The 12,777-nt window shown below is 35.9% G+C and overlaps 1 protein-coding gene across 9 annotated transcripts in view; it reads right to left on the minus strand.

Moving 5' to 3' along the window:
• LOC5571255 (potassium voltage-gated channel subfamily H member 6) overlaps nucleotides 1–12,777 on the minus strand; it is a 529,023-nt gene that overhangs the window by 69,932 nt on the left and 446,314 nt on the right. For all 9 annotated transcript variants that reach the window (XM_021840247.1, XM_021840253.1, XM_021840246.1 and 6 more), the window contains one exon: nucleotides 11,845–12,026. In XM_021840247.1, the coding sequence (XP_021695939.1) occupies nucleotides 11,845–12,026 (182 nt within the window). The remainder of the gene's footprint in view (nucleotides 1–11,844; nucleotides 12,027–12,777) is intronic.

Genomic DNA, 12,777 nt, shown 5'->3' on the forward strand with positions numbered 1-12,777 from the left:
CTTTTGCAGAAATGTAGGAAAATGGAGACCCTGGAAAAATGCGCTACTAAACATGAGGTCACTTCTACCAATAACGGTATGGAATTCAGTGAGATCCATGATGATCCATTTGTTGAATATCCTTTATTTTTGAGAAGCAGTTTTTGCAGTTTTTCAGTTCAAAAGTTTGATAATAGCGTGGAGTATATTGCCATTATGCAACATTATGCATTTTTCATATATTCCATCATAACTATTCTAAATCTCAAAACATTTCCTGCAGGAAATGGCTTTGTTTTGTCCATTGCTTATTTGTAACAAGTTTTCAACAACATTTAGTTCAAAATAAAGGATGATTTATTTATATCAAACGTCTGAAATTACGATTTTATTGTTAAAATGAAGTATATTGTTAGACTTTAGACCAAAAATACGACGAGTTCTGAAAACAATATCTGGGATTGCAATATAACATTTTTTGCAATTACGAAAGTTGTCGTTATAGTTGGATTATTTATAAGAGCATTGATTAATTTAACTCAACATCCCTTACTTTTGTTGAATTCGGATCGTCCAACGGATAGAGAATCAGAAGCTAGTTCACTAAATAATTGAGAAATCTCGAACATTTCGATGAAGACACTCAAATATAAATTTGACAACTCGTCAAAAAAACATAAAAGCGCAACATTTCTGATAATTATTACTTCTCAGTACTCCAATTTTATGTTTAAAACATGGTTTAAGGACCCTAATGTGAATTTTGTGCAGCCGGTAATCTACTTATTTTTTACCTACCTTTACATGTAAAACTTAATGTGCAACCGGAAGGTGATGGATATTGTACAAGAAATCATGAATGTCTTGTAATTCATAAAGTTTTTGGTAAAAAAAAATTTTACCTGTAGTATTCTTACATTTTTCGTCGCATCTTTCAAGGACTCCATATTTACAAATCCTTGTTAATTATTTTAGCTGTTCATTTTTGGTTCTGCGATTGCGTAGTTATGTAAAGTGAAAATATTGTAAATTCTTAGTAATCTGGTTTTGTTCCCTTGATTTCACAAGTAAGTTTTTAAAATTTGGTCAATCCTCGCATGGTAAATTTGTCTTCGTTTCTCCATAATCGAAATTTAATGATTATCGGAAATTGATGGGAAACCGACTGCACTTATCAGCAAGGAAACAGTTTCAAATCTGTTCTTGACTAGATAGTTATTCTTGAGGTTTTTCGAATCTGAAATCGAAACAATGTTAAACCAAAAGGCATGAATATTCCCTTAAATATCCAAAGATTTTTGAGATTCGCAAAAACTCTTACTAAGTTTGTTAAAGCAACGGTTTTCCTCATGTGCCGAATAACTGAAAAATGGGTTTGAAAATTGAAGAAGGTAAGTTTTGCAGAAAAGTCCGTGGAAGGCAGAAATTTCTTCAATTTGCACTTTTTTATGTTTTGTTCTAGATGTGAAAGATTCCTTTTCATGTTTATTTGCTTAAAAACTGCCCGAATATGTGAAACACATCAACTCCATGAGCAGGAATCCTGAAATCCTGGAGTATAAGCTGTCTTGAGCTTGTTAAAATTTTGAAAGTATTTTGAATTTGATCTTGCAGAAGGATAATTCTGACAAAAAAAAAACAAATAATTAAAATTTTGATATCTGAACATGAAACTCAAAAAGTAAAATCAGTGAGCAAAATTCATATATTTTCAATAAACAGTGTAAACATTTGCCAATATTGCATGCCTTCTTGCATCTTGAAAGTAAAATTGCTAACGAAAATGCTCGGTTTACACGATTATATGTTAAATATTCTATTAAAAATATGCACCTGAATGGATCGACGGCCCGGTCATTTCAAGTACGTTATTGTCGGCAAAAAAAAGTAAGAAATGGTTCCTTGCCGAAATTAGATTTTTCTCGGATCTTATGCGAGATATCTAACTTCGGAAGTGGTGCATTCGATTCGCTCGAATCCGACCGAGTTACGATTGTTTTTCAAATTGTAATTGTGAACGTGCAATACACTGTTAAAAATAATGTAGATTACACGTCATGTAAACTTCATTTATGCGTTGTAAACATGACGTTATGTGAATTCAAGACTGAAATCATGTAAATATGTGTTATATGTCACATAATCGCACAAGATCCTGCTGGATTACATAATATGTCATTGAAGTGTACATGACATATCATGTAAATAGCTATGATATACCACGCCCCAACTATGTACATTATATGTCTCAGAAAATTTAAACGTTTCGTTGGATCTGTATACTGATTTAGATGCGGTTTTCACTACATGCAATCCAAAGGCTGACACAAGTGGACCAATTCATTCCCGATGGCCGGAATTATTTCGGTGTCCTCCTGGGTCAGGTTAGGTAAAAATTCTATCAACTTCCTTTTCTGAACAGTTTAATCATAGTAAATGATGTTTGAACACCTGAAATTCAACATAAAACGGAAATTATGTATCCATGGGTAATACTGTGATATCGTGGAACAACCGATGCGGTCGAGGCCACTTTATGGATTTTTTTTTCAAACGACGTGCAGTGATTAGTTTCAAAGAAATAAACTATCGTTGCCTTGGTATGATCTCGAATGGCCATTTCTTGATCCTCCGGAAGATCCGAACATCAGGAAAGTGGATATACCCTGGAAATTTACCTCAATTTAATTTTTTTTTTTTCAAACGACGTGCAGTGATGAACTTCATATTAGTATATTATTGTTGCCTCTGTATGATCTCGATTGGCCATTTTTCCAGAAGATCCTGAAAATTCGTAAAGCCATTTTTAGTCCTCCGGAAGATCTGGAACATTCGTAGAAATAGACATATGCTGACAACTAACCCAAAGAGCTGCGTTTTCTTCCAAGCATAGTTTCAAAATCGAACCAATGCATGCGTGGTGTCTGAATTGTATCAAAGTCATCGCCGTCAGCTGGTCTTCAAGGACACTTTGTGGTTCTTCGGGAAGATTCAGAACTTTCGTAATAGTGGACATTCAAAACTGACATGGAAAGCTTCGATTTTTTCCAAACGACTTGCTGTAACGCACTTTAAATTAGTATATACCATCGTTACCTCCGCATTATCTTGAATGGACATTTCTTTATCCTTCGGGAAATTCCGGAACATCCCTAGAAATGCACATATGCGGCAATTAAACCACAGAGCTGCGATTTCTTTCAAACAATTTGCATCGTGGTTTAAGGTGAAACATCTTGGAATCCAGAAATTCAGGATATATCCACTTCTAAGGATGTTACTGCCCGTAACGTGGGTAGATCACCTTTTCGAGGTACGTTACGGGGTAAGATCTACCATATTGTACTCTTGTTGTATCTGTTCTTGTGAATACTTATAAGTTAGGGTCGGAAGAGTATAAGAGAGTAACAAGGCACTAAGACCCACCTATTTGTCCTAGATAATGAGGAGGTCGAAGTGAAAAAATGGCTCAATCAGCATCTGAGGTTGGTTTCAACTCATGAGACAATTTCTTTCCGAGTTCAAGAGATTATCTTTCGATATCTAGGAGGGAAACGATTCCGAATCACTGGAGTAGCAGACCTCTTAACTTCTAAAATAAGCTTTTTGTTTCAAGGAATCTAAATGTTTCATGGCATGAAACCTGTTCACAGTTTCAAAAACCTACTTTGAACCTTATAAGTAGAAGCAATAATTTGATACGCTATAGAGTACCGATGCATGGTCAAAATCAGTATCATTCAACCAGCTTAGTGGCCGAACTTGATTAAGGGGCGCGCTTTTGAGAGTGACAAACTTGATGACAAACTGTTTTCTCCAAAAGGTATAAATAGCGGTATCTTTTTCTAAAGAGGCTCTATGCAAAATGGTAAAGAATGATATTTGTATAAAAAACGACTACTTCATTATTTCTGAATAGTAATGGAGTAGAACGACATGCACTAAACAAAGGACACGGGTATACCACAAAAGATCAAAGAAAACTGGTCGCAGTGGTTCATCCCGAACAGAAACAGGATGTTACGGATCTTCCGTAGAATCTAGAAATGGACAATCTAGATCATACAGAGGAAATAATGGTATATTCATTTGAGGCTCATCACTGCACGTCGTTTAACCCTTTGGGGCCGGCGCGGTCATATATGACCGCAGTACAAAAAAGGCTGTAAAAAAGGAATAAATGAACAAATGTATATACTGTCCTCGGCAAAGTTGTCCCAAATATACTCTTTTATCAGAGAAAAATATGAAGTATATGCCTTTATGACCTAATTGACAACCTAGAACATCCTGAACATCCTGAAGTTTGGAAAATTGAACTATAAGTACATACGAAGCGTGAAATGCTGTTTGTGAACATAAATGATGTTCAGGCTAGATAATACAGAATTACTCTTTTAACGAAAACACTATTTCACTTGCTTTGCTATGTCCTGGGATGTTCTAGGACGTCCAAACTGTCCTGAAGCACACTCTTTGAAATCTACAACCGTAACAGTAATTGTTTGGGTTAAAAACAATAACATTACAAATTCAAATAGAATCTACCAACCTCTGAGAATCTCAAGAGCTATTTCAAGGAACGTTTGGGATGTTCCAGGCCCTCCAAATTACCCTGGAGTTCAGAACTTCAGGTCTACACTTGTTCCAGTAGTTATTCTCGCTAAACTGAGTGAAGTTATATAATCTACAATGTTTACTAAAACTTGTCACGGATCAAAAGGCTACTTCAAGAAACGTTTGAGGTATTCCAGGCCCTCCAAATTACCCTGGAAATCTGAATTTCATGTCTACATTTATTCCAGTAGTATTTCTTGTTAAACTGGGTGAAGTTATATAATCTACCATGTTCACTGAACTTTCGCACGTATCTATAGGATGTTTTAAAGAACGTTTGAAGTATTCCGGGCCCTCCAAATTACTCTGGAGTTCAGAACTTAAGGTCTACACTTATTCCAGTATTTTTTCTTGCTAAACTGAGTAAAGATATATAACTTACCAAGTTTACTGAACCTTGTCACGGATCAATAGACTAATTCAAGGAACGTTTGGGGTATTCTAGGCCCTCCAAATTAACCTAGTGTTCGTAACTTCAGGTTTACATTTGTTTCAGTAATTTATCTCACTAAACTGAGTGAAGTTATATGATCTAACATGCTCACTAAACCATCTCACGGATCAATAAGCTCTTTCAAGGAACGTTTGGGATATTCCAGGCCCTCCAAATTACCCTGGAGTTCAGAACTTCAGGTCTGCACTTGTTCAAGTATTTTATCTCGATAAACTGAGTGAAGTTATAAAATCTAACAAGTTCACTGAATTTTCTCACGGATCCAATGGCTGTATAAAAAGAACCAATGAATAAAATTGACTGTCTTCGGAAAAGTCCTTGCAAATATACTTCCCTGTCAGGGAAAAATTTTAGGTGTATGCCTTAATGTCCTACTTGGCAACCTAGAACATCCTGAACAAGCAGAAGTCTGACAAATAAAATAATTAGTATAAAAGTAGCTTAAAATGCCTTTTGTAAAAACAATTGATGTTCGTATTTGGTAATACATACCTATTTTGTCAAGAAAAACGCTGCTTCACATGCCTTTTCATGTCATGGCAAAGAGTTTACCAAGTGCTTAACTGACAATAAGGCAATCCTTGAGACAGCTGTGATCAGCTAAATTTTTTTGTTTACCATGAATTTTTGACAATCATCGCTTGGGGAACAAAGGAGATTGGTAAGCACTGATGACGCTTAACGAAATTTCGGTAAGTTTAGTGTTTACTGCGCTTGCACTTTGAGCTGTCAACCAAATCGCGAAGTGTCCTCATGGATAGTCTTATAGTCCACACTGCCATCTGTTGCAAGAACCGCGTGAAGCACTGTCTGCCATGATGGATTTTTAGTTGACGTTTGCCTAACACGCACACTTCTACACGAATTGCCTGTAAATTTTGTTCGCATCATTCAGCAACGTGTACACTATCAAAAGTCAAAGCGGTCGAACACTAGCGCCTCTGGTGGAACGATCGCGTCGGTCAAATAAATTTCAAATTCATCGTTAAACGCATGTACCATGAGCTTCTCAAGAGTGTTACGTCTGTTAGTCTGTGACAGTACAGTAGTGACGCCTCTACACGGATAGTCGTGTTGCACGATTACAAAAAAGAAGTAGAGCTCGAGATTTGTATGACGATTACCGGATCTTTTCGTAAAGGAAATAGTCTTGACTTCCTTGGGAACAGAGTATGGGCGTATGCCTGCCACACGATATATCCATGCAAAAAGGTTATTAGCTGAGAAAGATCTCAGGTAATAAATGTGGAAGTGCTAAACTAACACTAAGCTGAGAAGCCAGCTTCCTCCCAGTGGGAACGATATGCCAAGAAAAAAGAAGAAGATTCGTCGACAAACACATATATTCAAAACGTGTTTCTACTCGTTTACGCATTTAGACTCTACTGACGTTTTCACAAATTGTTCTCAAACAAAAGGTGAAAAGCAGGGGGGTTGAAAATAGTATATTTTTACGTGACATAATTTATGGATGCTTCCCAATAGATATCGCTAATTATGACTGGAAACTTTGTCGAATACACCATGTTTCGGAAATGCTTCGTTTCGTGGTTATTAATTTATTACCACTAAATCCTGACTCTCATCGCGTTGTAGATCTTATGTACTGAACATCCCGACAAGTTAGATAATCTAGAACATTCGAAATGATCTGATAATATCTGCTGAACACTCAGAAGGTTCAGAATATACGGTAGATTACAGTTCATCACCTTGTATGATGCACAAGGTTGTTATTACAAGCATAGACTTCAAGTTATGAACTCAAGAGCAGTTTGGAAGACCTAGCACCTCCCAAAAAAAAATATTTGTCATCATTTCTTGTTATGTTTAGTATTTTGAGCACCAAAACTATTGAAAGGCGTTCAAAAAACTGTATAATAGTTCTTGGAAAAAATCAGTCCCCAAAGGGTTAAAGAAAAATCTCAGCTCTCAAGGTAAATTTTCATGATATGTCCACTTTTTTGGAGGGCCAATAAATGGCCATTCGAGATCATACCGGAGCAACGATGGTTTATTTGAATTGAAGCTCATCAATACGCGTCGTTTGAAAAAAAAAAAATCCCAGCTAACTAGGTCAATTTTCCGGATCTTCCGGAGGACCATAAAATGGCACTGGCTGCAATCGGCCCATAATATCACAATATTACCCATAGATTCATAATATTCGTATTTTGTTAAAATTGAGCTGTTTAAACTCCATTTAACTTTCGTAAAAAAAAATTGATCAAATTTTTACTGGACCAGAACCAGGGGTATACCGGAATAACTCCGGCCGTTGGGAATGAATTGGTCCACTTGTGCCAGCATATGAAACAAGAAGCGTTTGGATTGCTTGTAGTGAAAACCGTATGTAAATCAGTTGAATTAAGGTGAAGATGAATCGAAGCCATACTTCAAATTTTTAAGAGCACGGATCTGGAGAACTAAACATCCGTTAAAGCTGAAAACTTAATCGATTGGTCACTAGCTGGTGGTGACCAATCGATTAAGTTTTCAGCTCAAACGGATGTTTGGTACTCCACATCCGTGCTCTTGAAAATTTGAACTTTGGCTTCGATTCATCTTCACCTTAAACGTTCACAAAAAAATCGTAACCCGGTTAGCGTTGCGCAAATTTGTCCAGAACATTGATGTTCCTGAATCGATTCACATTTGAACTGCCGAATCGATTCACCAATTTAATCGAATCCTTTGCATCGATGTTTTCGAGTCGATTCGAATCGGATGAAAATTGAAATTCATGAAGTTTGAAATAAGACCAAATGCATTTGCATTCGATTTCATTCAATCAAAACAGTTTTGAAATTCAATCGAACAGATTTACTACTCCAAGACTTGTTCAAAATATGCTTTTTCTCCACAAACTCGTTAAGGAATATTTAATGATTTAAACAAAATGAATCGTTTCAAATAATCGAATGTAAAGAATCGATTTACCCGATTTTAGGTGCTCCAAACATCGATTCAAAATATTTATTAATCGGAATGCAAACATCGATTTTCGGAACATCGATTCAAAATCGCCCAACGGTAAACCCGGTCGGATATGGGTTAATTTAAACCCATATTCAACAAAAACTCTTTTGTTAAAAGAGACAGTAACAGTATGCAATGGCTCAATAAGCGATGTTTTCAACTTAGGGAAGGTGAACCGATATTCGCCATGTACCAGTTATTCGCCACCTCAAATTATATAGAGTTTTACGAAACATATGGTTGCCAATCGTTAAGTGTTCGCTAAATTGCTTTAAGATGATACGGAAACATCCTCAGAAACCTCAAAATTTGCTCAGATGATTATAAAAAAAATCATTTTCCTTAAAGTTTTTGCTCCTTTGCACCTTGTTTCGCCAAGGCGTTCCTGATTCACCATCCTCCATAAGAAATAAACGTAGGTGGCAAATTGAGGAACCGAAAATAAAAACGTGGCGAATACTAGTGCAAGTAGTCCAGTATTCGCCACCCCAATTTTTAATACGAAAACAATGTTTCCTATCAGTTTTTATATTTTTCCTGCTGAACATGGCACAATTGTCGGAAAAAATGAATTTTGATGAATTTTGGCCAAAACTAGTTTTATCGCCTTAGTTGATGTAATATGTAATCTGAACATGTTATTTGGCGTTTTTATTGTTTCGGAAGGCGTTATTCACATATTACGTAACTGTTTTTTGAAAAGTTTTTTTTTTTTATTAGAAATGCAATCAAATTTGGCTGAAAGCACAAATTTTGTTAGTATTTGACCGAGTTTGATCAAAATGTGTATAAACTTCGTAACCATGCCATGCTGAAGGTGTCTGGGTTCGATTCCTGGTCGGTCCAGGATCTTTTCGTAAAGGAAATTTCCTTGACTTCCCTGGGCATAGAGTATAATCGTACCTGCCACATGATATACGAATGCGAAAATGATAGCATTGGCAAAAAGCTCTCAGTTAATAACTGAGGAAGTGCTCATAAGAACACTAAGCTGAGAAGCAGGCTCTGTCCCAGTGAGGACGTTAATGCCAAGGAGAAGAAGATATATAAAATATTGAATTATTCAAATAGCTCCAACTTGAAAATCAGCAAATTTCTGCAAAAAATTAAACGTTTTTTGTAAGGTCTAAGGATGCTTTTTGATGTGCAATATTCGAAATGGCGGCGACATGACGCGACGAGAGTTGTTTTTCATGTTCAAAATCATCAAAATTACTAAAGTGTAATATTGAATAGTATTAAAACTTCAACCAAATATTTTGTTCTTTTCTAATGCTCGATAAAAGTATTGAACCATAAGCTTTCAGATAGTGTGTTACTTTGGGGAAATATTGCGTTCGTTAAATATGATTTTGTACTTTATTTTATTGTTACATTTTTCATTTTTTTTACTTTACCAATTTGACGTCATGAAAGTCAAAGAAATTTAAATTTTAGTTCTATTCATATTATTTAGTTCTTTTTCTATTATTTATAATACATTAGGTATATTTTAAAATGATGAAAAACTTAAAAATCTCAAAAAAGTTTTTGGTAGTTTTGGCCGCCCCTTTATATGGAGCCCGAACATTGTGTATGGATTGGAAGCTTTCGTTTTAATTATTGACTGTTATCTAAGGTCTTGTGATTTATTTATAAGCAATATTTTTTTAGGGTGGCGAAAACTGGTACCCCTCCGCTATCAGTCTTTACGGAGATTGTTTGTATGAAGACAGCAACAGTATTAAGACTCATTTTGAATTGTGTAGCCAAATGAATCTTTATTTATTTCTATGTTCAAGTGTTCATGATTATAGTAATCTATTGTTTGAAAATTTTGAACTTCAGAAATCATGCGTTTGTAAAGATTCTAGTTGGTGGTTATAGTGTCCTATACTATGTGCTATTTTGACAGTTTTTTGTCACTAATCTTTTAGAAAAGAACCTTCCGCGTCTAAAAGAATCTAGTATTATGTAAGAGTTTTCATATTCCGTTCATGATAAATGTAAATTAAACACAATAAACTAATGTAACTTTGAAAAAGTAAAAACGAAACACAACACAACATAGATGAAGAACACGGGCCCAACACGGATGAACTCGTAGAAATATAACTTTGCCCCGTTTGTACCATGTGAAGCGATACATTGTTTCCATAAGTTTTACTCGCACAAAAAGATGGCAGAGGGACAGTAAGAGAGACAGAGTGACAGAAAGAAAAAGAGAAACATCAAACGGAAACAGCAAGCTCTATGGGAAACCATTCATTCGTTCCTAAATGTTAATGCATACGTGGGAGGATAGGAGAAACCTTTAACATTTCGTAACATATTTTCCCTGACTTCCCTGTACTTCCTTCGCCGTTTCATTTTTGCACCTCCGTGAATTTATATTATAAAGATTGCGAAAATGGTTGCAGCTATGGCAGCGAGACACAGGCAATACTCTACTCGGGCAAATGAAGGGGAAGAGTGCACACACGAAGGAGACAATTCCTTTCAGTGGCATATTTTCCTTTTTTGATATATTTCACCTCAAAAGCACTGAAGTTCGAAGTCACATTTTTGAACGTTGATGTTGTCGTTGACACTCTCGAATGAGGGGGACGGGAATGGAAACGGAAGAGAAAATTTAACAATGAGAAATTTATGTGTTTGGTAACTGATTTTGTTTTTTTTTTCTTCAAACAAACAATGATGCTTGAACAAAAGGAACAAAAATCTTGGAAAGATTCATCTCTAAGAATAAAAAAATAAATAAAAATATGAGATAATGGAAAAAAGGAAAGTCGTAGGAGTAACAGTGGGAGAAAATCTGGCATAACTAGACCAAAAGACATTTTTCGTTTGATGAAATGAGAAAAAGTAATAGTAATTGCAATCAACTGTGATGTAGAAAGATTAGACCATTCATATATGTTTAAAAGTTCATTCATTGAAAACAGAAAACAAATGAATTTTGATCTGATATGCCAATTTGTCCCTACTGTGAGTTGGGAAGGAAACATAACCATCACGTGTGGGCACACATAGAGGCAGATCTGCCTTTTGCTTCGGCTTTGGATACTCTTTGGAGCTTGCAGTATGTCGGTACTTTTTCAGCCCGTATACATTTTTGACATCAATCAATTGCTAAATTTGCTTGTTACCAATTGCCTACAAAATGGGGAAAATATTCAATCCGTTTCATTTGAAAGGGGTTTTTTTGGTTGCACTGGATGAGTAAATGATCACATGTTTGGTTTCAATCTTGGCAGGCCTGGATCAACCGGTCACTCCGGAGCCGGAATTCTCATGGCTTGCTTTGTGTTTTGGATTTTGATCGAGATTCGACATCATTGGATGGCAGTAGGTTTAATATCGATAAGAAGTTGAATCTAGTTTTTTTTCTCATGACTGTTGGGATGCGTCTAAGAGTGAATCTAGGATGTTCCTAATCGAATTGAGTTAAGTGGGAGATATTGCAAACAGATTTTTTTGCTGGTTGATCATAACAGAAGAACGGAAACATATTTACAACTCATAAACTGGACGAACAAAACCGATTCTTCATCGGGACAACGGACTAACTGCTAGATTGAGTTTGGTGGATTTTCATCTGAATTGAATAAACAAATGGAATTCGTCTAAAACGAAGTGGCTCTATATTTGAGAAACTTAGGTTTCGAAACAGAAAAAAGAGTTGAACAAACTAGATAATTGACTTTCTCTAAGACGAAACTTTGAGGTTGTTGAAAAAAGGAAAAAAAAGTCTTAAAAAATTGCTATTTAATGGTGACATATCGTTGTAAGAAAGTAATAGCGTGAGGAGAAGCATAGAAAATCGCATACTTTACCTCGTCTGTATCACTTCCGACTAGCAGCAGGTCGAACGGGATGGCCGCCACCAGGTCGATCAGAAACCAGCCGCTAAGATAATGCACCGCGATGCGGCCCGGATGAGATACCACCTCATCCTGACCGTTGACGAACGTCGTTCGGAAATTAATTAATATATCTATGACAAATGTTACATCAACTGTTGGAGGAAGAAAGAGAAAAGAAATATTTCAATAGTAAGGTACCGCAGGGCAAGTTGGTAAAGGTTCATGGACAAAAGGTCGAAAATAATTTGCTTGGTAAGAAAATTTCCTTCTTTGGAAATAGATATTCGACCATTTGTCCCTGCTTTTCTGTTTTTCGACCTTTTGTTATGGATCGTTGGTAAATGGGGTAAGTGAGAAAAAAATGTATATTTAACTGAATATGTAAGTTAACGTTAACGTTAACGCTTACGCTAGTTAGAATATAACGAGATTACAGATTTCTGCGATTTCTCAACCATTTTTGCATAGAAACGAAAGATTGTTAGTCTTTCAACTATTAGTCCGTAACAAGTTGGCGGCGTGCAATCTTGTTTCGATTTTTTCGGTGAAAAAAATTGGGGAAAATTATTTTCTGTACCACTTTTATGTTGTCCTCTCTGATAATTTCAATCTGAAGTAATCAAGTTTTAGAAATCATCCATCGTAGACCAAAAGGAAACTAAATTAAAATAATTTTCTAAAACCGTAAGACAAGTGAAAATTGTATAATTAGAGATTGAATTTGTGTCTGCTCTTTAAGTAAGGTTCCATTGCTCGGTGCTCGGTGCTACTGTTTTGCCGTTATGTCGTTGCATTGTGTTTGACCCTTCATCCGGCTCGCTGGCGATGTGTCTATTATGGACCCACCAGGAATTGATAATTACTACAGCCTAACAATGAAAAAGAAGTTTAACACATTGATTT

The sequence above is a fragment of the Aedes aegypti genome, chromosome 2 (genome assembly GCF_002204515.2).
Source record: "Aedes aegypti strain LVP_AGWG chromosome 2, AaegL5.0 Primary Assembly, whole genome shotgun sequence".
Taxonomy (NCBI): Eukaryota; Metazoa; Arthropoda; class Insecta; order Diptera; family Culicidae; genus Aedes; species Aedes aegypti.